The sequence below is a fragment of the Diadema antillarum genome, unplaced genomic scaffold (genome assembly GCF_040938485.1).
Source record: "Diadema antillarum isolate AM-2024a unplaced genomic scaffold, OU_Dant_1.0 scf00000067, whole genome shotgun sequence".
NCBI lineage: Eukaryota > Metazoa > Echinodermata > Echinoidea > Diadematoida > Diadematidae > Diadema > Diadema antillarum.
In genome coordinates, this window is record NW_027270956.1 from 1,041,749 (window position 1) to 1,067,099 (window position 25,351).

Consider the following 25,351-nt stretch of genomic DNA (forward strand, 5'->3'; position numbering starts at 1 on the left):
GCTTTCTATTATAAATTTTGACGTGCAAGCCCTCAGACTGCGGTAGGTTCCGCCAACATCAACAGCTCGAAATCTACCGAACAGTAGACACATTTCAAATTTTCGGTTTTCTCTCACTTAAATCTCTTTATAGCCATGTGCCTTTCATGACCATTGCATATATATATATACACTGTACTTTCACTTTTCGATTGTTTCACATTTTGGTTTTGTCACTTGCATTATTTGAAAGTGAGTGGTTTTGAAATTAAATAAAGCGAAGTCCTATGAAATAATGGGCGCTGTTTCTTGGATTTGATTCTGTAATTAATGCAGGTCTATCTTTCAGTACCTGTTATACATGTTATATGCAACTCTGACAGGCAGCATGCAGTTGATCCTTATGTTACAGGTCTACAACGTATATGAAATGTAGAAGTGTATGTGCAATATGGAAATGAATGTAGAAAACTCACCCTGTATCGCCCATCTCCGATATACTGTACGTCTATCCCATCTGCCGACGCCCCGGCTTTGAGGGCCCTGTTATATATCTTCACCCGGAAGTAGTCACCCCCTCTCAACTTCCGCCTGTCCTTGTCGTCTCTAGCTTCTATTATAACCTCGATACGATCACATAGTCGATACTGCTTTTTCGGGTCTGTAATCGTGAAGAAGGACTTTTCGTAGTTTGTAATTCCACGCTGATCATCAGGGGTTGATGATGTATTAGCAATCTGTGATAATTAGTGGAGAATTTCAAGAGAAAACGAAAAAAAAAAAATCATGAAATAAACCGTCCGAGGATAAACATGTGCAATTCATGAAAAATTTCCAAGAAAAGTCCAACAAAATGTGCTACAAATATTTATTAATAGACTCCTGAATCCTAAAAGTCTGTCAGATGATGAAGACTATAAAAGAGGAAATCCAGTCCAATTACATAAGTTAGTCTAACAAAAAAGAGTAAAATTTTACGAGTTCAACGGTAAAAATTTGATTGAAATCGGATGAAAAATTAGGAAGTTATGACATTTAGAAGTTTTGCTAATTTCTGCTAAACAGTTCTTGTACAGTGGATATATGCAAAATAATGAGTGAGCTGACCATGTCATACCCTTACAATTTTCCATTGATCGTGTACAAAAATGATGAAAATTCAATGTTTATGTCATTGAAGTCTGAAACATGATGTTATTGTTTGTTTGGTTGGTTTTATTTCTGCCTTTTTTCATCATTTCGATTCAAAATAACATGAATAATATCTTCTTTTTGAAAGCATTTACAATACAATATAACATCATCAATGATATTTTTCAACATTACGGACGAGAGAATATACAGTGCAAACATAGCTTACAAATCTATTATCAACGATTATAATCGACGCCAGATAAAAGGGAATGTTTATAAGGTGAAAAATGCTTCAGACCACATATCGTAAGCGTGTGCTTGAAATGATAGTGGTAATACTAGTTGGATAACTTCAGAATAGTGATCAGTTAGATATACGAGGATTTGAGCATCGGGCATAATTGCGTTTGAATGAAAAACTAGAAATTTCAAAATTTTATGTACAAACTATGATAAGTTGTGAGGGAATGACATGCTCATTTTGCCATTTGCATATTCGTATTGACTGTTCAAGAATTGTTTCTCCCAAAAATAGCGAAATTTCAAAAGGTCATAACTTCCTTATTTTCCATTCGAATTTGATCAAAATTATACCACTGAACTCGAAATTCTTCACTCTTTCTTATCAGACTAACTTATATTTGGACTGGATTTCCCCTTTAAATCATCTGGCAGATATTCTTGATGCCATACTTCAAGTAAGATTTCTGGCCACTCCCTCAATTCTTTTTTTAATCATTTATTTATATCATATACGTGGAATTATTGTGGTGTTGTGTGAAGAAACCATTATATAATGGCAGGGGTCAGAAAACAAACTGCAAATCCTATAAGAAAAAGAATGTCGCCGATGGTTCGCAAGAGTGGAAGTAATATTTTTCTATACATTTTCCTATACTTACAAGTTTTCTGTAAATTTATCCTTTACTTTGTATGATGAAATTTATGCACTATATTCAATTTTTATAATATAGTTATATGTTTCTGTTGGAAATGAAAAATAAATGAATGAAATAAATGAATATTCCCATTCTTTTTAATGTGATCCGTTGTCACATACATGTCATGTTCAGAGTATCGCCTATTGAAATCCCGACAGAGCATTAGTATGGTTTGCCCTTGATTTATAGTCGTGCCGGAGGAAGAAGGGCTGCTAGCAGACGTTGCAATCGAATCCCGATGAAGACCCATTTTCTTTGCTCAAAGTTTTGAATTGAATTGAATTGAATTGAATTGAACAGGTTTTATTAAAAATCATGTCTGGCAGCCAAAGGCTGAATTGCACATGTTTTACAATCATAGTTATAAAAAAACAGACAGATTATATCCGTGCTCTGTACAAACAATCTGATTATAACGACATGACATAAATAAGAACAAATATTACAGTGGTCACATGTGGTAAATCACAAGAAGTGATCAATCTATGAGGGTACCAGCCCAATCAATTCTGAAATTGCTTTTGCAAGAACGAAAAAAAAAAGGAGATAAAAAATATCCTGTCAACATGGCAACACTGCTCAACACTGAATTAAAAAAAAAAATCATTACTATTACAACTGATACAGCCCATCAATACTCAGATTACTTTTTTAAAAAGAAAAGAAAAACGAAAAAAGAAAAAGTGAGAAAAAGGGAAAAAATTCACTGTTAACATATCATGACACAACTAGTCATTAAAAAAATTCCATTACTATTTCATCTACGTAATTGTATTAATTTTGATTTTAAAAAAATCACACCTACACATCACATTAATCACGTGTGCCAAATTTCAAAGTTTTCACCATATATATATATATATATATATATATATATATATATAATATACAGATGTATGTAGGCCTATTATGTCAATCGCACGTCGACTCTCTCCACGCAAACGCAAACACTCCAATGCTATTACAATAGGCCTATATATTATTCCCCTTGAGATTATGGATCACTATGCTTTCAGTGCACCGCTGGTCCAAGGCGTGTGGAACGTAAACGAGCGAAGTGTAGTAATGTGATGTGATGTGTGCAGATATTTGCCGATGTGAACTGATGAGGTTTAACTGGAAATCATCATCGTAACATGGAGCAATGGCTCCATGATCGTAGCAAAACTAGCACAACAAAGTTACGTAGTCGTACCGAATATGCAAATGGCACAAAAACATTTCTGAACAATGTATGACGATCGAATCATAACACTATATCAGTCACTACATGTATGTCAGCCATAGTTCTTCATCGAAATTCAATGAATAACAATTAACTTCTCGTTTAGTCATTTGCTTTGATTAAGATTAAGCTATACTGTTCAGTGGCCCAACCATTGTTCCCAACAAAAGTCATAAGACACATAATTATGAAGCATGAGCTATCCCCACAGATTCCTATTATCAAGGATCTGAATATATCAATCACAAAAGGAAAATAACTTATAAAACAAAACAGTTTATCAATTTTACAGAGGAGAAACCACCTTCGCAACTATATTTTGAGACCCTTTTAACAATATTCAGAAAACTCAGAGATGCCAAGTTTCTCAACTGGCTGGGAGTGAGAAACCATGATTTAGCAAAACACACGAAGGAGAAGGGGGAACATAGTCCCCCCCCCCCCCCCCTCCCCCTATATATTGAGCTTTTCCATTCTTTTTTTTTTTTTTTGGAAAGAAATATAGTACAATTTGGCGCACATACCACTTTATTTGCAAAATTCTTATCTTTTATCATGGAAGATTGTCCTGCAAGACATGATTTTTCAGCACTTTTGTCCAAATTTTGGTCAAGGGTGAATAAGTAAAGAATGTATGTCTGGTATGACTGAGTAGATCGCAGAATTTTTAGAGACCTCTTTGGATTATTGATTTGGAAAGGAAAATAACTGTTAGATACAGCTATTATAATATGTAAGAATCCGCGAGCCAAAAATAGATAAGGACAAAGTTTACCTTACTCAATATCAGTTAAGAGTAAGCGGGCTTGATCTGCCTGCCGTGTTTTTGCTTGTTTGTTATAGTTTGTTTCCAAGGAGGAGGCGTGAGAAAGCGATTGCTGGCGGGTGATCGAGCGTGAGATGGTTTTCGGGGAGTGGAACTCACACCTTCTGCGTGAGCCTTGGCAGGCTACACTGCATGCATGGACACTGATTCTTTCTTCTCAGTACACTGTTAGAAAAAAATCAACAAGGTTGTTTAAAATTTTAAACAACCACAAGTTAACCGGTGAATCGCTCAACTGTTGTTTAAAAATTAAACAACACGTAGTTGTTTAAACTTTTAACCCTTTGTTGTTTAAAAATTCTAAACAACTGTTGTTTAAAAGAAATTTAAACAACTGGGTTGTTTAAAAAAGTTGTTTAAAAATTTAAACAACTGTTGTTTAAAAGTCATTTTAAACAACTGGGTTGTTTAAAAAAAGTTGTTTAAAAGTCTAAACAACTGTTGTTTAAATGTAATTTTATACAACTGAGTTGTTTAAAAAAAGTTGTTTAAAGCTCTAAACAACTGCTGTTTAAAAGTCATTTTATACAACCGGGTTGTTTAAAAGTAATTTTATACAACTGGGTTGTTTAAAGCAAATATTACATATTCATGTTAGAATTTAAACAGTTCTTAATCCCATATTACTGTACAACTCACTTGTATAATAAGCACAATAACACAAATGTTTATTTTTTTGGCCAATTATATATTTCTGCACATTTTCACTGTCTATATCACTGACAGCGTATTAGAAAACCTTCAATCAGTCAATCTGTCCGTCGATGTGCAAACTTATTACAAATAACAAATTGAGCCAATCAAGAATTGTCTCATCCATTTTCAGAATATATACAGAGTAACAATTCTTCTTATACAGTTAACCTTTGATAAGTCGAAGTTCTCGAGAACCGAGAAAAATGTGTCGACTTGCGAGGATTTAGTAAAAATATGCAGTTTGGAAAAATCACGAGCTTTTGCTATGCTTCAGTTAAGTGATTTCCCAGCTGAATTGACCTCGACTCATCTAAAGCTTAGTGTATTGTCAAATGTACATTTTGATTCCACTTACATACAAATGGGGCGCTTAACGCCGTGAAAATCACATTTCCCAATATTTCAACTAAACTGCAATGGCAAATTGAATTGGAAATATGCAATAATTAAAGAATTTATTATTATGCATAACATGGATGTGTTCAGCTTGAGATTATCTATACCTGTGCCACATTGAATATTTTGTTGCTTCATTTCTCATATTGTGTGGGTGCATGGGGACCATCAGTTGCCCTCAGATGGGTCCAAAAGGGCTAACTGAATGAACAGTAAACAGAGAATGTAATTTTTCAAAATGCTTTTACAGTCCAATGCACACCTTACAGACACATTATCCAGTTTTATAGTGATCATACCCTGACAAGACAAGATAAATCTTGAATAAGTCTTATTTCCTGGAATAATTACATGTATCTGATTTTCTTAGAATCACTTACTTTGTTCTTGAAGTGTTTGTCACTATTACATGCGCTTGGAAATCTCATAAGCGAAGCTTAAGGGAATGGCCCTCTAAGGATTTGCTTTTCTGTCCCAATACTGTACTTTGTTGCCCCACTAAGAAAATATTACTGAAGGTATTGCACTACACAGCTTCTCTATTAACTAGATCATTTTTAACAATGTTCAATTTGATGTAACAACATTTTGAATCATTTCAGTTGCAATGCTTTTGGGGAACATCTGAAATAGTAAGTCAGGGGTTATTAGATTATATTTCCTTGACAGTACAATGATGACTGTAAATATACTGCAGATGGAGAAACCATTCACATTAAGAAATAAGTTTTATCTCTTGTGAAAATTCTACTCCATACCTATATTCAGCATATCTGAACAGACCAAATAACATATACAGTACATTGTAATTATAATGAAACTTACTCCTGTTTACTGGTGTAATTTGAGAAGTCATACCTGCTACCAACACATAGTTTTTTTTCTTCATAACTGGGATGTGCCAAGTACAGCACATCTGTCCAGCAAAGATCATCTCTGTCACTCCTGTGATAGAGATGGCAGTAATGAAGATTACTCTATATACAATGAAATAAATTCATAATGGAAATATACATTCTACGAAACAGTTCATCTTGAATTTTATGAAGGCCACATTCAGTACAGAGTGTCACCTCCATTATGCTCAACAGATATGAGGTTTTAATTTCACAATTGCTATATTTCTGAAAATTGACTGTCATGCTTCAGTATAAACCTGTGAAGATCTTGCCCAATATTTCATTAAGTCATTACTATGCAAAATACCCTTTTTAATTCATTTCTAGCCCATCTTTATCGCAAGTTTTCAAGGGCCAACATTACCCACTAATAGAACAATCTTCTCATGACCTTTGATCTTTCCATGTGACATGTATCCATTACTTATTGAGTTATAAACAAATAAAACATAGATACCAAACCTTTGCTTTGACGAATGACCTAAAAGTCAACTTTGTCAATTAAACTTCTGATGACCATGAAAATCTCATTCTACGCATCTAATCTTCCTGATTTGAAGAGTTCAGGTATGTCCTGATCTCTCTCACAGAATTGGACGTCACTTTACCAGGCATTTTGTACACAACTGTCTCCAAGAACTGCAAGGCAGCAAAACATTGAGCCTGGTAATCTACATCTAGGACATAATGCACTTTGAATGCACAGTCCACAGCCTTTGTCAAAGTTGGAAACAAGAATCCCTGTCTCTCTACAATAGGGAGTTTTCGCAAGCACAACGCGGCCGGGAGTTAAGCGTGTCGTGTGCGAAATTTGCTTCTGCACATGATCAAATGTGAGGAACGTCCCGTCCGGGGGAAAACGAGTACGGTACTTGGCCAAAATAGCGTTCGGTCCCGATGCTGGGCAGGAGTGAGCCAGCCAGTCAGCCATCCAATCAGCGATCTTGTCCCCACGCCTCCGTCTTGTACAGGAAAGCGAAACTGCATAGATATGGGGACGGGAGTCAGAGTACGGGGACTGTCACAAGTGATCGCTTCCTCGTATTCTCGGTCTTCGCGTCGTGTAGCGAAAACTTCCTAATCACAAAGGTTTGCAGTGGCTTCTTCCAGGATCCTCCCATCAGCAAGATGAAGGGCTGTGGTCTCTGCTTCCTGTCAATTTGTCCAATGTAGAAAGCCAGGTCTGTGCCCTCCTGTAAAATGAAATGGAAGTGGAAAAGAAACATGCATATACACTGTACATCTCAATAAAATCTTGAAATAATCTACGCAGAAGTGTTGGGTTGAGGCATTGGTATAATGAAGTCCATCAGAATAGATATATTTCCCACACTTTTCCAATGTTCAATGTTGAGTTCATAATAAAGTGCCTGGCCAAATTCTGTAACATTTCATTTGCAAACATATACCCTAAATTGGGTATTTTATGTAGTATATAAGATCCATGTATTACATTTTCTAGTCTTGCAAGGGCTAACCATGACCTGGCTGAATGAATTTTCAACTGTGTGGCCTATGGGAACTTCTGAAAGGTAATTAATTTTATTGCTGGCAAGCCCAGGCAAAAAGTATTATCAAGCAAAAACTACTTCTGAATTGCATTTCATTATTTTGGGTAAGTTACTCTTTCCAATACTAGTAGTATAACAATTGTGTCCACTTACATTGTAGGAACATTAAGGAGTATGCGAGGCCTTTTTTCTTTTTGGTATGGGGGGGGGGGGGGGGAGACACCCTGTATCACATTGGATGTATATGAGTGGTAGGTGATATATTTCCAGCATCTTCCTGAATATAATGATACCATAGGTCAAGTGCAATATTTATTAATGAATGGAATATTCCTTATTGGCGACATTTGTGACCAATTTTGCAGTTCATGCGAATTTTTTCCCCTTTCTATCAAAATGAAAAGGACATATTGATATTGGACAAGTGTGTGATTGAGCAGTCAGGCACAAAATAAAGTAAATGTGTATGTTGACTATGTAATATAAGATTTTTTTTTTCATAAAAAAATTGTGATTCACAGCATACATTAGCAAAATAGTAAATTTGCATAAATATGTAGAATCCATGGACTAAACTAACAAATGAAACAGCATAAACTGGGAATTTCTGTAACTATGGACCACAGCTTGATGATTTCTATATTTTGTATTGCAATGTCAAAGTCCATCTCATCATTTTAGTAAGAGGGCAACACATCACTTGTTTTAGAAGATTAGCCTCCGAACAGTTAGGTACTTACAGGTTGAAAGTCGCAGAATAACTCCAACGACTCCTGAAAGGAGCACTTGCCCCACACCCTCGCAGTCCAGCCTCGGCAAACTAGCGGCAGCATGCTGAATGCAAGCGTCTCTTTTTCCTCTGTGGAGCAAAATGTATGACACAGGGGGAGTATTTTGAATGATAAGTACAAATATACCCTTTAAAAATATTAACACAATCAAGGCTGATAAAGAGAAATGCTGACAAGTATCAGCTCATATTCAGATGCTAGCTTATGTACTTATATTGTACTTGATTGCAACCAGGATTACTAACTGTGTGTATGTGTGTGTGTGTGGGGGGGGGGGGGGGAGGGGCAGTTTTAAAGTTGTTTGGAGGGTATTGTAGAAAATACTACACATTTTGAATGAGGGACTGATTCTGGCAACGGCATTTACTACCAAGACGGGCAAGTAATTGTGGATTAGTAGAGCCAAACTTGTAAGGCCAAGCATTAGAATTATAATGCTGTAATAATCATCATGCTATTCTACAAAGCAGCAATCAGAGTTACCATGAACTTGGATGAAAGAATGTTGAATGGTGTTGACAGCCAGTGCCTTAATAAGAATAATCTTGCACTACTGTTAAGTGCTTAACAAAGACTATTGCAATATGAATGACATTTGGGCTTCTGCAGGAGGTTCATGTCATATTCTGGCATTGCATAAAGCAAGATCAGTTAATATGCATATATCTTAATTAGATTAGCAAGAGCAAGGGATGTTCAAGGTCCAGTGATTTTTATTCCAAGTAGTAGGAGAAAGAATGCAAAAATTTTAATAGTTCATAAAAGACTTCTCTGTTAATGTTATCCTATAATGACAAAAGCTTGATTATCATGTGAGTTGATCAGGCAGTGGAGAAGAAAAGGGGAATGGTAGATGAAGGAGGCAAGGACAAACCGTCCAGAAGTTTCAGGGTACATGAACTGTGTGGCCGTGGGGTGCTATAATGTGAGAGAGGGGCAGGAGACAGCCTCTCCCAAATAATTGTCCAAGCTGTATTTACAGTCATTAAAGCTGCACTACCGCATGTAATACAAGGAGCGAAAGAAGCTTGTATGAGCACAATTAAAGATGTTCTGAATCCACATGTCATCTCTTGAGGATTCAGTTCCAGCAGGACGAGGTCCAACATGAGCTAAGGAGGGACAATCTCTGCCTGACTGGCCTGCCAGAGGGGGCTGAGGAGACAGAGGAAGAGCTTACTGAGGGCGAGTCAAATGTTGCCAAGGAAGTTGGCTTAGACATTTGGAAAGAGGACATCTCATCTTCATGATCTTGTCATCATCTTGGGGAAAAGGCACGAAGGAAAGAGCAGGCAGATCAAAGTCCACTTTATTGCAAACAAAAGGAACAAACTGTATTCTGGGCATTCTAGTCTGAAAGGAAAAGAGAACATGAAAAGTGTGTGCATCAATGAAGATCTAAAGGCATGCAATGTGTCACTCGATCAGTGCATGATAAATGCCAAGGAAGCTCATGATGTCGAATCGGCAACAAAACCAAATACGGGAACATATATGCAAGTTGAATGATGGACAAAGAAGAGTCATCAAGAGCCCGGGTGATCTCTTTGATATTGGCTTTGAAATTACAGATCCACTTCAGTTTTTGCAGGTTTTTGCAAAAGTCTTAGAAATTAATTAACAAGCATTGAATGAATTTCTCGGTCTAACAGTTTTTGTTTTTATAGTCATGTACATACTGTAAGTATTTTGTTAATGTTGTTAATAAATTCACCTCAACTCAAATGCAAAAAAGGAAAGGGTAGTACTGGGGCTGTAGATTAGAATCTCTACACAGAGCAATACTATTTAAAATGTACCTTGGGAAAGGCCAGCGGTGTCACCCGTGTGACGAAGAAGCAGCGTTTGCTACGATGGACATCTTGATTCCCCATACTAGAGTATTTTGTCAGCATACATGGCCATGCTGCAAACATCCTGTCTTCAGCCATGATCTCCTGGCTGAAGTCTTGCTTGATCTGTACAAATTAGGGAACAAGATTGCATTTGTAATCATATTAAGGGTGGCCCAGAAAGAATGCTATAAACCAAATGGGGAAAAAAATTATAATACTCAAGTTAATAACAAAAACATAAATGATGGAGTGAATTATGCATGATCATTAGCTTCTGCAAAAATGTTCATTATAAACATTTTTCTCACAAGTTTGAGTGAATTTGCACAATGTGCTTCGTTTGGCATGGAAATCTTGACAGACTGAGAAGAAAGCTCCTAATCTTTGCATAGAAACTTATTCGAAAGTGACAAAAGTGCCAAAAATTGGTTCCAAACCACCTACCTACACGAAACAAACAGAACTCTACTAAGGTGGTATATTATTACTACAGGTATTAAGTTTACGTGTGGTGCATAGACTATATTGTGCGTTAAAAACACCACAGTCTGTTTTCTGTCTTTATCTTCATTTTCTATAGGGGTTCTAGGCCTTTCTTTTTTCTACTGGAAGCTTACGTAGACCTTAATTCATCGAGCATCATTGATGGCAATGATGCTCAGTAAAGAATGAATTGCTCCAGCAAAAGTAGCAGAACTTAACTTGCATTTTAGTATTGGATTTTAGGGGGTTCGTTATGTTTACAGTAATTGTACGGTTGGACCTACTACTCATCGACCGCCTAATGTTTATTTGCTTGATAAGAATATTTAACACTGAAATTCATGCAAAAAACTTGACCTACGTGATTGAGAAAATCCAGAGCTATATAGGCTATCAAATGCCTTTGTTCCCTTTTCAATTCGAAGTTTCAGTGCAAAAATATCGCCGTCGAACTTGCGAGGCTCCCCGCGGTAACGCTCCTTATTGAGATCGACCGCTGTTTTTGCATTGACAATGCACGCAAACCGAGTTGTATTAACACCGTGTTGTACGAAGCTTTTTAGAAACTTCCATAGACATTACATTATGATTCAGTGAAAATATTCATTCAAAATTTTGCCCTTGATTAAAACCATTAACTTTGTTAATGAACGGTGAATTTTCGCGTTTTCCCACACCATCCTCATCAACAGTCAAAGCCAATCCATTTTTATGTGCTTTGCGTGCAGTGAAGTGTGTACTATACGTTCAGTGCGCCAATTAATACACGGTCGGTTTATTACAAGAGGGTGGTCGTAGGGCTATCATACAGCCGACCATGGCATAAGTTCTAAATTATGAGGTAGGAAATGATCGAGACAGGTCATTGTGTAATTGAACTTAGTTAGCATGGTATTAGCAGTCTAAAATATAGGCCCTAGCCCTTGACTAGGCCCTAGCATTACCTAGCTAGGCCCTAACCGTCACGTTAGACCCTATGCCTATTAAACTAACTTGAATGTTAGATTTCTACATCATCGAACTCGGACACTGCGCCTATAATTGTGCATGATGAGATACGGTGCCTGTTACAACTTAGAATACTGTACAACGAATAGGCTACTGTATTGTGTCAACAATGGGAATATTCCGTACGCTGATTTAGATGATTAGTTTCTGTAAAAGAAATTCGTATTTTATCTGAAGTTTTGAAAATGTATGTAAGGATTGAATTATGCAAGTGTTTATACAAGCACGAGTTGGTTGAAAAACATAATGTACGTACCGGTACAGACGACCTAACTTAAACATTAACAGTTTGTTAGATCTACATTACATGCATGAAGGCGAGGCGTAGCGCAGCCCGGCCAAGAACCCAAAGCGTGAGCCGTGACTAGCTTCATACATCATGCAAATTACAGATGGGCATGAAGCGATATGTAACTATCAGTTAAATAAATAAATACCTTGGGATGACTGGCAAAGTTCTTCTATAGCTAGACCCCATTTGCTGAGAATGTTCGTGACTCCATGATATAGCTGCATTGCAGTCATCGTCACCGCCGTCCATCATGATGAATAGCCGCGCTATGCGCTACTGTATACTGTAGCTATACGTACATAAACGTGTGATGTATGTGTGTGTGTGAGGAGCGGTGGCCGCCCGGCGGCGATCGATTGCGACGAAAAGGATACATGCAGGCCCGCTGATTGGTTCATGACAATCACATGACTTTTGCCCATCAATTTCTAAACAACGATGTTTAATTGTTTGGACAATCATTCCGAATTGTTTTTAAACAACCGCTGTTTAAGGCAATCAAGCTCCAATTTTCTATATTTAAACAACATTGTTTAGAATTTTAAACAACAATATTTTAAACAACGAAATTTTACACAGCGTTCTAACAGTGTAGTTACTATAGGAATCAATGCTTTTCAAGCCTCGGGTTCACAATGAGCCATGACAGTTGTGGTAGAGGCACATACAGAGCTACCAAGTCTCACGCATTCTGAGTGAGACTCAAGCATTTAGGGGTGATCGTCTCACGATCTCACGCATGGCACCCATTTTTCTCACGCATCGGACAAAGTCTGCAATTTGGGCACATAATAAGGATACTCAAAGTGATAGTTACAATTGAAGGTATATTTTCCTTCTGTCTTTCAAAATAAGTAAAAAAATAGTCACTTAAAGGGGATGGCTAGTAACTGATCAGTGGGAATCAGTGGGAATGCTGGAGGATGATTGTTCCAATCCTTGTGGGATTCATTTAAGAGTACACTATATATCTATTCTTGTGTGAAAATTATTTGCTTCAGAATGGTCTCATATTCAAGTAATGTGCAGTTTAATGTTTCCAGGTAAGCGTCTCTGGTCAGTGACGGGGCATTAATCTGCACATTACTTGAATAGAGTATTACTCAAACACTGAAAAACAGAGTTCTTATCGAGGTCGATGAAGGCAATTGATAATTGTCAATAAGTTACAATAAAAACAGCTCGAATAAAGAGTCATTGTTTGGACTACCGTAGATATGCAGTATACCAGTTGCTTAAACGGATAAGGGACAGAAATTCGTATTTCTAGTTTAGAGACCGCGGCACCCCACCCAACGATCATGTAGGTTTATATGTGGCTATGTCAAGGGCTATGTCAAGTTCCGTCTCAATTTGTGGAATCTAAATTGCATACTTTTATTTATATTCAATAAAAGGGAGAAAATAGTTTCTTGGCAGTTGTGCATGACGGGTTGAATGTTTAAACAGACAGTCCTGTAGTTCTAAACTGGACTGAACCAGTTTCTTGCAGATATTATGCATACCATGAATGTAAATTTTCAGGCTCTGGGGGTGGTGCTTAAGTGTGACACTAATTTCACACAACGTTTGTTGCCCATTGATCTGGGTTTTGGTAGTGTGTTGCACCACACCCAAAATGTACCCGGTACGGATTCTTGGTTCGGCAGGTTTCATATTCATTATGCATGACTTGAATAATCTGTTGGCAGTTAATATAGGAAGTCATTATCATCCACCCGGGTCAAATCAGTGCATGCATGTTACGCAGGAATTTTTTTTTTTTTTTTTTTTTTTTTTTTAAGGTTATGTTGGGGTAAAGTATACAGATTTTGCAGAAACTCATTTTCTGTACGGAGATGCATGTTTGAGGGCCGCTTTCAATCATCTCCTTGCGTTATGGAAAGTTGGTTAGTTGTTTTGGTTTGGAGGTTTATTTCTGTAATGTTTGAAGTTGTGTACTGGGTAGGTATATGTTGTACATGGGTATTAGGCTTCTGTCACTGAATTAGAGATTGGGATAATTTAGGCTGTAATAGGAGGGAGGGATGGGGTATGTTAGGGTATATGCCAGGGATTGTAAGGTTAAGGGCTTTGGTGTGGTTCGATGTCTGATACGTTGTATGGGGTGTTGTTGTGGTTGTTTCTGCTCGCATTCAGAAGCATGTATTAAATCGGCAGTTTGTTTGGATAAAAACAAGCCCCGTATTGATTGTAAGTGGAGGTGCCCGGTATCAAAGTTAATGATGTTACAAGATTTTCAAAGGAGATTGTATGGTATTTGGGCAATAAGGTCACAACATTTGGGAATAATTATTTGTTTAAAATGGCGGGTTTAACTTTAATTTCTGTAAATGTTAGAGGTTTACGGAACAGGAAAAAAAAGAAACAGAATTTTTGAATGGGCTAAAAGTAAAGGAGGGGATGTCGTATTGTTACAAGAAACGTATAGTTCACCCGATATTGAAGATTTGTGGAAACGAGATTGGGGAGGTGAAATGTTTTTTAGTCACGGCTCAAGTCACAGCAGAGGTGTTCTAATTTTAATAGCTTCTGGTGGTAATATCAAAGTTGATCAAATAAAAGTTGATGATATGGGTCGTTATATTTTTTTAAAAGGAAACATTTTTGACTCTCAGTTGTTATTAGGTTATGTTTACTTTCCAACAAGAGATAAAACATGGGAACAAACGGAATTTCTGGGAAAAATAGATGCACTTATATCAGATTTCTGTCCTTGTGAATGTTCTCTTATTCTAGGAGGAGATTTTAATGCAATTTTGAATGAAACTTTGGATTATATAGGGCCTAAAACACCTTCAAAGAGTAAATTTATAGAGAATTTGAATTTTTTTCTTAAGAAATATAGTTTATTAGATATATGGAGGAAAAGAAACCCGGACAGTAAGCAATTTACTTTCAAACAGTTAAACCCTTTAGTACAAACTCGTTTAGATTATTGGTTCATATCAGACCACATGGTGCGATTAGTAAGAAATTGTGAAATTATGACATCTGTTACTCGTGATCATTCCGGTATTAGATTAGAATTACAATTTGTTCCGGAAAGTTATAACTGTAGGGGTAAATCGTATTGGAAATTTAATAACAGTTTGTGTAATGATAAAGAATTTGTAGAAGGAATGATAACGGAAATAGAAAGTATTATGAAAACGTGGGAAGATGCATTTAATGATAAATTAGTTTTTTGGGATTTTTTAAAAATGAAGATGAGTGAATATGCAAGAAAATATTCGAAAGGAAAAGCAAAGGAAAGGCGAATGAATATTGAAAAGTTAGAAAAGGAATTAAAAATTTTAGAGCAAGATTTATTAACTGCTGCTGCTTCTTTAGAAATAAATACACAATATGTTGAAAAGAAAAAAATGTTGAGTGAATTATATGATAGATCATTGGAAGGACTTAAAGTTAGATCACGAGCAGCCTGGTATGAGAACGGGGAAAGAAATAAAGAATATTTTGAACAATTATTAAAATCAAATAAAAAGAAAACTATAATATATGAATTATATAGTGAAGATAATTCTGTTATAAAAGATAGAAATGAAATTTTGAAGTTAATTCGAAATTTTTATGAAACATTATATTAAAAGAAGAGGGGTGCAGTAAAAGAGGTTTTAAATGAAAGGTTTTTTTTTTAAAGTATTCCAAAGTTAAGTGAGGAAAGTCAACAATTTTGTGAAGGAAAGATTACTATAGATGAATGTTATGAAGTTTTAAAAGAAATGAAAAATAATAAAGCTCCAGGTAATGATGGGCTTTCGGTGGAATTCTATATCATTTTTTGGCCATATTTAGGCAGCCATTTAGTTGAAGTATTGAATGAAGCGTATGATAGGGGTAATTTATCAGTATCACAGAAGCAAGGGACCATTACATTAATAGAAAAAGATGGTAAAGATCCTCTTTATATTAAGAATTATAGACCGATTACACTTTTGAATGTGGATTATAAAATTCTTTCAAAGGTTTTGGCGAAGAGAATGAAACAAGTTTTGAGTGAGATAATACACATGGATCAAGTGGGATACATGGAAAACAGAAATATTGGGGAAGCAATTCGATTAATAGATGATATGATTTTTCACTGTCTGTCATATAATATAGGTTGTTATTTAATAGCTGTTGATTTTGAGAAGGCCTTTGACTCGGTATCTCATTCGTTTTTATTAACCGTTTTGAAAAATTTTGGATTTGGCCCTTCTTTTTGTTCTTGGATAAAGACATGTTATACTGATATTAGCAGCTGTGTAATGAATGAGGGGTTTTCAACCGGTTATTTTAGAATTGAACGGGGTGTGCGTCAGGGTGACCCATTATCACCTTATTTATTTTTAGTAGTTATTGAAATTTTGGCACATGCTTTGAGAAATGAGACTACTTTGAGAGGGATTGATCTTGGTGATTTTGAAGTAAAGCAGATACTGTATGCCGATGATATGACAATTTTTATAAGAGACAAAGAGTCAGTTAGGTTACTACAAAACTTATTTCAGATTTTTTCGGAAGTCAGTGGTTTAAGGGTTAATATGGATAAAACGAAGGTTTTGATTATTGGTAAGGATGAAGAGAATGTAGCACAATTTCAGTTTGGAAGTATAGTTACAGAAATTAAGATTTTAGGGATTACATTTGCTTTAGAAAGGAAGAGAATGGAGGAAGTTAATTATAAAGAAATATTAAGTAAAATTAAAAGACTTTTAGGTTGGTGGAAGCAAAGAGATCTCACCATCATGGGGAAAATTCACTTACTTAAAACTTATGCTTTATCTGAATTGATTTATGTGGCGTCATCCTCTGTTGTTCCAAAATGGTTATTTGATGAAATTCAAAAAAGTTGCTTTGATTTTGTGTGGAAGGGCAAGGATCGCGTCAAACGAGCCATTATGTATCAGGATTACAAGGATGGTGGATTGAGAATGATGAATTTTGAATTGTTTGTGAAAACTCAGAGAGTGATGTGGGTAAAAAGACTTTTGTATGGAGAACGAAATATGAGTTGGAAAGTATACTTTGATCACAGTTTTAAAGCTGTAGGAGGTAGAATTTTATTTCTTTGCAATTATGAGACTAAAAAACTTTCACTTTAAGGCACCATCGTTTTATTTAGAAATGTTAGCTGCCTGGGAAGATTTATATAACTGCAGAAGTTTTGAAGAAGGGAAAATTAATCCAATTATATTTAATAATAAAGATTTTTTATTGAGAGGGAAAATGATATTTAATGCAGATTTATATGAGCGGAAGGTTTATCACTTAGAACAATTATTTGATAAACAATCCATAAGACCAATTAGTTATTTTCAAAGTTTAGGTTTACAAAGTGAAAATATTGCTCATGTATGGAGTTTTTGTGAGTCCATTTTGAAAAGTGGGAAATATGATGGAATTTTATGCAATTGGTATGAAGTAGATGTCAGTGATTTTAATATACCTTTAAAGTTTTTTGGCCAAATTACAGATTTAAAAAAGATACAATCCAGGAAGATTTATTCACATTTCGTGTCTCTTTTAAAGCAGTCTTACTGTTTAGAAATTAGAGATGGACACCAAAAATTTGTTTTCGCTGATAAAAGTATGAGAGATATTTTTATAAGGCCCAGAAGTTCAACTCTAATTGGAGACTTAAGAGAATTTCAATATAAGTTATTACACGGGGCGATTTATACTAAGGAACAGCTCCTAAAATTTGGTTTTGTGGCTGATAATTTATGTTCCTTTTGTGGAAAAAGCTCTGAAACTTACTCGCATTTATTTTGGAACTGTGAAAAAGTTAAATCTTTATGGCATGATTTCATTGAGTACTTTCAGTTAGAAGAGTTACGTAATTTAGCTTGGCGGGATATACATATTGGTTTAGAAGGAACTTCTCACAGAATCAAACTGTACAACACTCTTATTCTTATAGTTAAACATATGTTATATAAAGCGAGGTCACAGTTAATAACACCGACATTGGTAGAATTAAAAAAGGCATTAATGCAATGTCGAAAGGAAGAGAATGATATTGCCATAAGAAGAAATAAACCGGGTTTGCATTTGCTGAAATGGGAATGTTTAAAAAATTTGTAAAGGATTAGTTTATTTATGCACCCGTACTTCTCCCCTTTTGTGTGTGTTTGATTACTGACTTCTTTTCTTTAGATATTTTTGAGTTCAGAGATAAGTATTGTGTATATAGAATATATATGCAGGTATGTGGATATGTATATTGTGTGTATGATATGTGTATGTGCATGCATGTATTGTGTGTATGCAGCATATATCCTAAGCATAATTAGCATAATTATTATGTTCTGAATGCGAGCAGAAATAGCTGTGTGTTGTGGTGAGTGAATGTGTGTGCAGGGGGTGTGGAAGTGTGTTTAAGTGGATGTGTGTGTGTGTGTGTGTGTGTGTGTGTGTTTAAGCGGATGTGTGTGCAGGGTGGGTGTGTAAATGGGTGGGTGGATGAAAGGTGGATGAGATGAGAGGTGGATGAGAGGGAGTGTGTCTGTCTCGGGTAAGGAGGTGGATGTAGTGTAGAGGGTGGGGAGGTGGTTTAGAGATGAGAAGGACGTTTTTTTTTTTGGGGGGGGGGTTTAAAGTTTAAAGTTATGAGTAGTTGAGGGTTGGGTATGGTGGAAAGGTGGGAATGAGGGTGGTTTATGTTGTTGTTGTTGTCATCGTTCTTTTGATATAATAGAAATTTCATTTCCTGTTTTTTTTAGTGTTTGGCTAAATTGCTCACAAATGCATATATGAATTCTGCTTGTTTGTTTTGTAGTTAAAAAGGAATGATCGGATAATTCATTCTATTTCCTCTCTTCTGTTTGATATCTGACTTAAAATGAATTGAATGATTATTCTTGTTTTATGGATTATGGATTATGTCTCATAACTGTAGGAATATCTACATGATTTATGACAGATGTTATGTAGAATGTGTGTAATTTTTTTTGAATTGTTATATTCTCAAAGGAAATGGAATTAATAAAAAGATCACTGAAAACAAAAAAAAAAGGCTTGACAGGGTTACACGAGGAACATTATGAGGGCAGTGTATATAAATGCAGTCGCAAATAGTCATTAATATTTCCATGGTGTGCATAATATCAAACATGACATACGTAAGTATGTGTGAGTGAGTGTGTGTGTGTATGTGTATGTGTGTGTGTGTGTGTGTGTGTGTGAGTGCGTGTGTATGCAAGGTCTTCTGCTGAAATGGTCATGTCAAAGCAGACCGAGCCTTAAACATTCAGTCAAGGCAATGGTTGCATAGCGCTAAACGCGGACATCACAAAAAAACACTTTTCAATAAAGTCGACTGTAATCGGTTATCATATCCAAACCATAAACACTTCATGTGTCATTCTACAATTGTTATTCGTAGAATTCAATTATGACCCTTCCAAATAGTACAGGTATTCAAATTGTTCGTTGCTGGTGTTGAATCCCCAGCATGCCCAGGAAGTCATTGCAATTTATGGTCTTTAATGTATCATTACAGGAACCGCATATCCTCTTCTTACACTCAATATAGTTGCACTTCGTTATTCCGAAGGTCCCTGAATCCGAAAACGGAAAAAGAAGAAAGAAAGAAAGAAAGAAAGAAAGAAAGAAAGAAAGAAAGAAAAAGATTCACAATTCCGAAAGTTCATTAGTACGCACCTCCCTCTCCCTCCTCGTCCCCCCCCCCCTCTCTCTCTCTCTCTCTCTCTCTCTCTCTCGATCTCTCCCTCTTTCATTTTCGGATCAATGAACGAATCTTACATATTTAATTCTGGACTAAACTATACGAAACTCGGAATACCGAACCTTCAAAATAACGCCAAAATGTGTGCGGATTAAAGAACCTGATTTCATTTTCAGATTAACAAACGTCTACTTATATATATGGAATTAGCGAGAACATACTTTTTTCTTTTGGTCATTATTATCATCATCAATAGGAGGTTCAAGAAATAAAGTCACATCAGTTCCATTCACTGTGAACCCAATTTCATTCCACCACTACCACCATCCAAGAAAAAAGAAAGAAAAAAGAAAACAAAAACACTGAAAATATACCCGACATCAATGCTGGTGTCTATGAATCTTCAATTAGTCGCTAGAAAAAAAAGATGGCGGCATCAAATGCGGATCACTGAAGGCACAATTTAATGCGCCTTCAAAAGTCTTTTGAGCTGTGCACCCCTTTAAAAACTAAGGGCTGTTTGGATAATAGTCGGCTGGAACTCCAGTTCTCGAACTAAATTCCTTGTTATTACCAATTTTCCTGCCCATCTAAAGCACGATCAATGTGCATGCTTTCATCCGCTCTGGATATTTAAGAAAGTGAAAGTCATCTTGGTCCTGTCTTATAATACGCAAGTGTTCGTTAAGCAAAATGTAGTAGCATAGATGATCATGCTCAGACTTATGTCTTTCCTTACGTCTGTGAAAAGAACAAAACCAACAATTTAATTTCAGTTTCATCCACAATGTAAAAGCTATAGTTCGGAGTTAGCTCGTGGGCGCAGTGGTACGAATGACCTTTCTCTTTCCTAGTCCGTTGGGGCACTTCATTCGTTTTCAGAGCGACATAATGCATAAGCTTTGGATAACAATTTATAGAATTCAAACAAAGAAAGACCTTGCGCAGACCAAATGACCAGTATGATTCGTCACTAACACTTATAGGGAAGCATCCATATGTTATTTTGCATCGAATATATTGACTACTCTTTCGATACTGATATTGCAACTACCAATTTTTGCTGTCAGTAGATGTGTTGGCAAGCAGCGCATTTATACGGATTATATGATAAATAACCATTGTACCACAGGAGTGATCCCTAAAGTCACTCCAAAATGAGTGAAAATGAACATTTTCACTCACAATTCACTCCAATTTCACTCGAAACTCACTCTGTTCCGTTATCCGCTCCTTCAAGAGTGAACATTTTCACTCTTCTTTTTTTTTAGACAGTATAGGATACTCATTGGTGGTCTACGAACCACTTGCAGTCTGACTTGTTGAATTAGATGTCTGCATGCTCTTCATAACTGCCATGATTGCTTAGTCAGCATTGAAACAATTTTCATGATCTGCTAATAATGGAACATCTGCACAGACATGCGAATGTTGCTAACGGAATTTACAAACTCGATGAATTCTTTTTAGCGATGTCTACTGTTACTTATAGCCATGCTATACAGATATTAACTTGACATGTTTTTTCATAGCTAACCAGATAAACATAAACTTCCCTTCTCCTGATTGTCTCTTTAAAGTTATGTGGGTTTTTTTCAGTATATATCTCTGAGCATCATCGCTATTAAGGCAACAGAAACATAAATATTATCAAACAAACCATGCATGTATAAACACAGCATATAAACACGTACATTATTGCGTAGTAGCTCATATATACATTCGTTTACTAATTCCCAACCTACTTTCCTTAACAAAGAACATCGGTTATAAGATGAGCTAAAACGTTGGCATACGGTAAGCTGAACCGCCATGGCAGTTATATTCAAATATCATGAAATGGAAGTCTTTAAAGGGAACGGACCAGTGATGAAAGGCTGTAAGTACCCACTTTGCGCATCTGCCAGATACCGATGTTCCAATAAAAATAAATTCGTATATAAGGCATGTTGGAGGTGTTCGAAATAATGTCAATCTATAAATGTAATTCATTTCCTTGAAAAACTATGATTTTAATTGCACTTGATAATCCAAAGATCGATTACTAGCTCTAGATCTATGAATTTGGTCACTTTTGTTACAATTCACATAATTTTATGAGAAATATATATCCTTTTCTTCAAAATAATTCGTCAGCATGGCATTGGAGGAAGTTGTCAGAGAACGCTTGGGATTTTAATTTCAATTGAATGAGTAATTCTAAATAAAGGTCCTATAGATTCAACAACTCACATTACGTTTTATCATTACTTATTTGGAAATACATGTATTTTTCAAAAATAGTTTGTTACCATGGCAAAAGAAGACAAACAAATAACTACCATGCACTGTTTATGCACTTGAAAGATTGATTCCATTTTAACAATTGTATAGTTACTTTTCCTATTCAGTTTGATCTAATTGGAAATGCAAGTTTTTATAAGCGTTATCACGGCAACGGGAGAAGACATCTAAAGGGCTCATTATTCAAATCTGCAACAGAGTACTAGCATATCAATTTTCATATGTGGCAAATGTAGTGCTTTCAAATAAATATGAGCAATAGGTCTAATATACTATCCGCGCTATATGCCGCTGGACTATTGAGAAATCGGCAGCAATACTCAGTGAATCAAAGAAATGTTATAAAACTTAAATTTAGAGTCCTGCCGGGATCGAGTCCTTGAACTCTGATTTTCGTTATCCTTTCCAGATCAACAACATCTTCATTTACAATACTAAATAACAAGCCTGCCTATATGTTGAATTGTTCTACACTGTCATGTCGGCTATGTATGAACATGAATTGGCTCTTGAATCTATTTGTATGCTATAAACGGAATTTTAGGCCTACTCAGGACCGCCACGGTAAAATTTAACCCCTTGGATGTACTCTTATGTACAATAGGTTCTGATCCTACCCATAAATTCAGTTTACAATAAAATATCCGGGTATCTTGCCAATACATCACCCGTCTTTGAAACACGTTTCTCTTAATTGATATGACGATACTCGAGTGAAACTTGGCACGTATACCGATGTAGGCCCTACACTGCGTGATTATGTAATTCTGATCATTAATCTGCGGTGTAGAGGCTAGGTTTCTTGACTTTCAAATTGGAGTCCTTGGTAAAAACTCATGCCTTTTTTCCCCCTGTGTAATGCACTGTGAATCTACACAGACAAGCACATCAATTTACATTTGACCCCACGCTGTACTGCTTATACTATCTTAACTGAAAAAAAAAGTAGATGTAGCATTGAATTTTTAATGTCGAAAATAATAAACAATCCAAAATACATGAATCGTTACACAAGAGAAGAATTAAATCGGTTTGAATGCGTTGCAAAATGATATCGTGTTACACTACAGTTTGGTTCTGACGCCAATGAAAAACAATCAACTTCAAAGATTGAAAAAACAATAGAATATTGGACAAACCAGGACATCATGCTCGCTAGTTCCTCCAACCCCGCCGCCAGTTGCGTTCAGCTGCGGAGCCAATCGTGGAGCGGGAGCAGGTGGGGCGCTCCTTATGTTCCAGATAGGAGTCCCGCAAAAAGGGAAAGAGTATAGAGCAATATACCAAATACAGACGAGGAGAGGCAAATAAAACAAAAGCAATAATTTTGTAGATGCCATGCTGTCGATCACCAAGTTGGTATCTTTCTCTGAATATCGTCAGTACAGATCCTGTGGCACGATGACCAGAGGGAGATGGAAATGGAATAGTCACTCGATTGATGCGATATGTTGCATAGGGATGCCGCGAACATAATGCTATAGGCGTTGATAGTCTGCTGAAGGTTTACTGCAAAATAATACAAGGACTGGCCGCCACCAGCCTTTCTCACCGAACCTCCTCAATCGGGTCGAACCCGAACACGCGGCTGCTACTGCCCTATGTATGTACTGAAGACTGTTGATCGGACATGGGGGCGGAACGAACCGAGCAAATGACACAACTCAAACTAACAACACAACAACCAACCAGAACATTGTTTAACATGAACAAGTCATTCAAAGGCTAAGCAATGAAAGCTGAAAATTGATAGATGGAAGCCAGCCTTTATACCTACTCCAAACGTTCTGATAAACACCCACGCAGAAATCCTACCAATTCACGATATTCCAATGTCAGGGGCGGATCCAGGAATTCGGTGAAGAGGGGCGCCTTTACAAAATTACATATAGCACCCCTCTCCTATTTTTCTTTTTGTTTCAACAAAAAAAATAAGGGGGGGGCGCCCGGTGCGCTCCTCCCTGGATCCGCCACTGAATGTTAAAATGATAACAGCAGGATGTGGCCAGTAGTTTGTCGAACTTCGACATCTTTCAATGCTACAATTTCCGGCAGTCTATTCGACTTTATATGAATTAGATTTAAAGACGTACATACAAATAGGCATTCGTTTCAATGTCTGTGTCATTATGTTTTCACCAAAAAAAAAAAAAATGATGTGTATTGTATGTGAATTAGGTCAAGATATGGCCTGTGTATATACATGGCTAAATAACTCTGGCAGTAATATGACGCATATTTGTAAAAATATAAGTTTATGTCCGTGATACAGCTACCCTGACTCTCTGTGAGAAGTATAACTCATTATTTCAAATGTTTTCAACTCCATAATAATTCAACGCGGATGATAGTTACTATCTTTTATTCAATCCACTCCATTTAGAGAAAAGATTTATATGCGAGCCAATGGAAATTTGGCGGAGGGATAAAATAATTTCCTCACACTCTCTCAGCCGATTTAATTTGGACCAGTAAAATGTTTCTAAAATGTTGGTAAAACTTCAAAATTCAACACTCAACGTATTCTTATAGTAATTCTGATGAAACTTTCGTCGTTCAGATTATTCTATTCAATCTACTTCAGTGAGCTTGGACACTGACGCATCACTTTAAATGTATAACATGAGGTAGATCATGTGAACGCAAGAAAAAAAAAACGTAAATATTGTTTCATCCTTCCTGTCATATGTCACAGGTATCTGCACATACAGTTCACCACAGTTCACTAAAATGCTACAGTGATATTACGTCACGTTTACGACGCTGTTTCGTCGTGGTGTCATGTGAAACACACACATATAATTTTTTGTATATTATCCTAGGCCTACACACTTTTTTAAGGAAAATGTTTCATATTCAAGCACAAGCGTTTCCGACTTTGTAAGGACATGCCTCAAAGCCATAAACCAGGGCTGTTGGAAGAGAGGGCCGAAGAGAGTGGGCTGAGGAACGTTCTTTAAGTGTGTGTGTGTGGGGGGGGGGGGGACCAGAGGGTGCATGGTACGGGTCAGTGGTACCCCCCCCCCCCCCCCAACCCCACTAATACCCCTTTCCCGCTGAAGAAAATCTTCCCCGGGGGCACCTGGGGGCACCCGGGGAACCCCGCAGTGTGAAAGGTCACTCGGTTGAAACCTAGGGGAAGCCTAGGTGAAACACCGATGAAATTTGGGGCAATTTTTACCCGAGAAGCGTCCTGGGTGAACACCGATAGTTCAACGGGAGATCACCCAGTGGTTCCCCGAGAGCGCCCAGCGTGAAAGGTTGTCTCGGTGAAACACTGGGGAAAATATGCAGATTATGTCAAAGGTCATGTTTTGTTTCTGGTCCTGCACACGTTTTCAGCTAGCTAGCGCGCACTCGACCTCCCAAATCCACAC

The 25,351-nt window shown here is 36.7% G+C and overlaps 1 protein-coding gene across 1 annotated transcript in view; it reads right to left on the reverse strand.

Moving 5' to 3' along the window:
- Window positions 1-23,460, reverse strand: part of LOC139716601 (NXPE family member 3-like) — a 43,251-nt gene extending 19,791 nt beyond the window's left edge. Inside the window, exons 1-2 of the mRNA XM_071628127.1 lie at window positions 23,114-23,460; window positions 456-716 (exon numbers count right to left, since the gene is read on the reverse strand). Of these exons, the coding sequence (XP_071484228.1) occupies window positions 456-716; window positions 23,114-23,314 (462 nt within the window). The 5' untranslated portion in view covers window positions 23,315-23,460. The remainder of the gene's footprint in view (window positions 1-455; window positions 717-23,113) is intronic.
- Window positions 23,461-25,351: the final 1,891 nt, after the last annotated feature.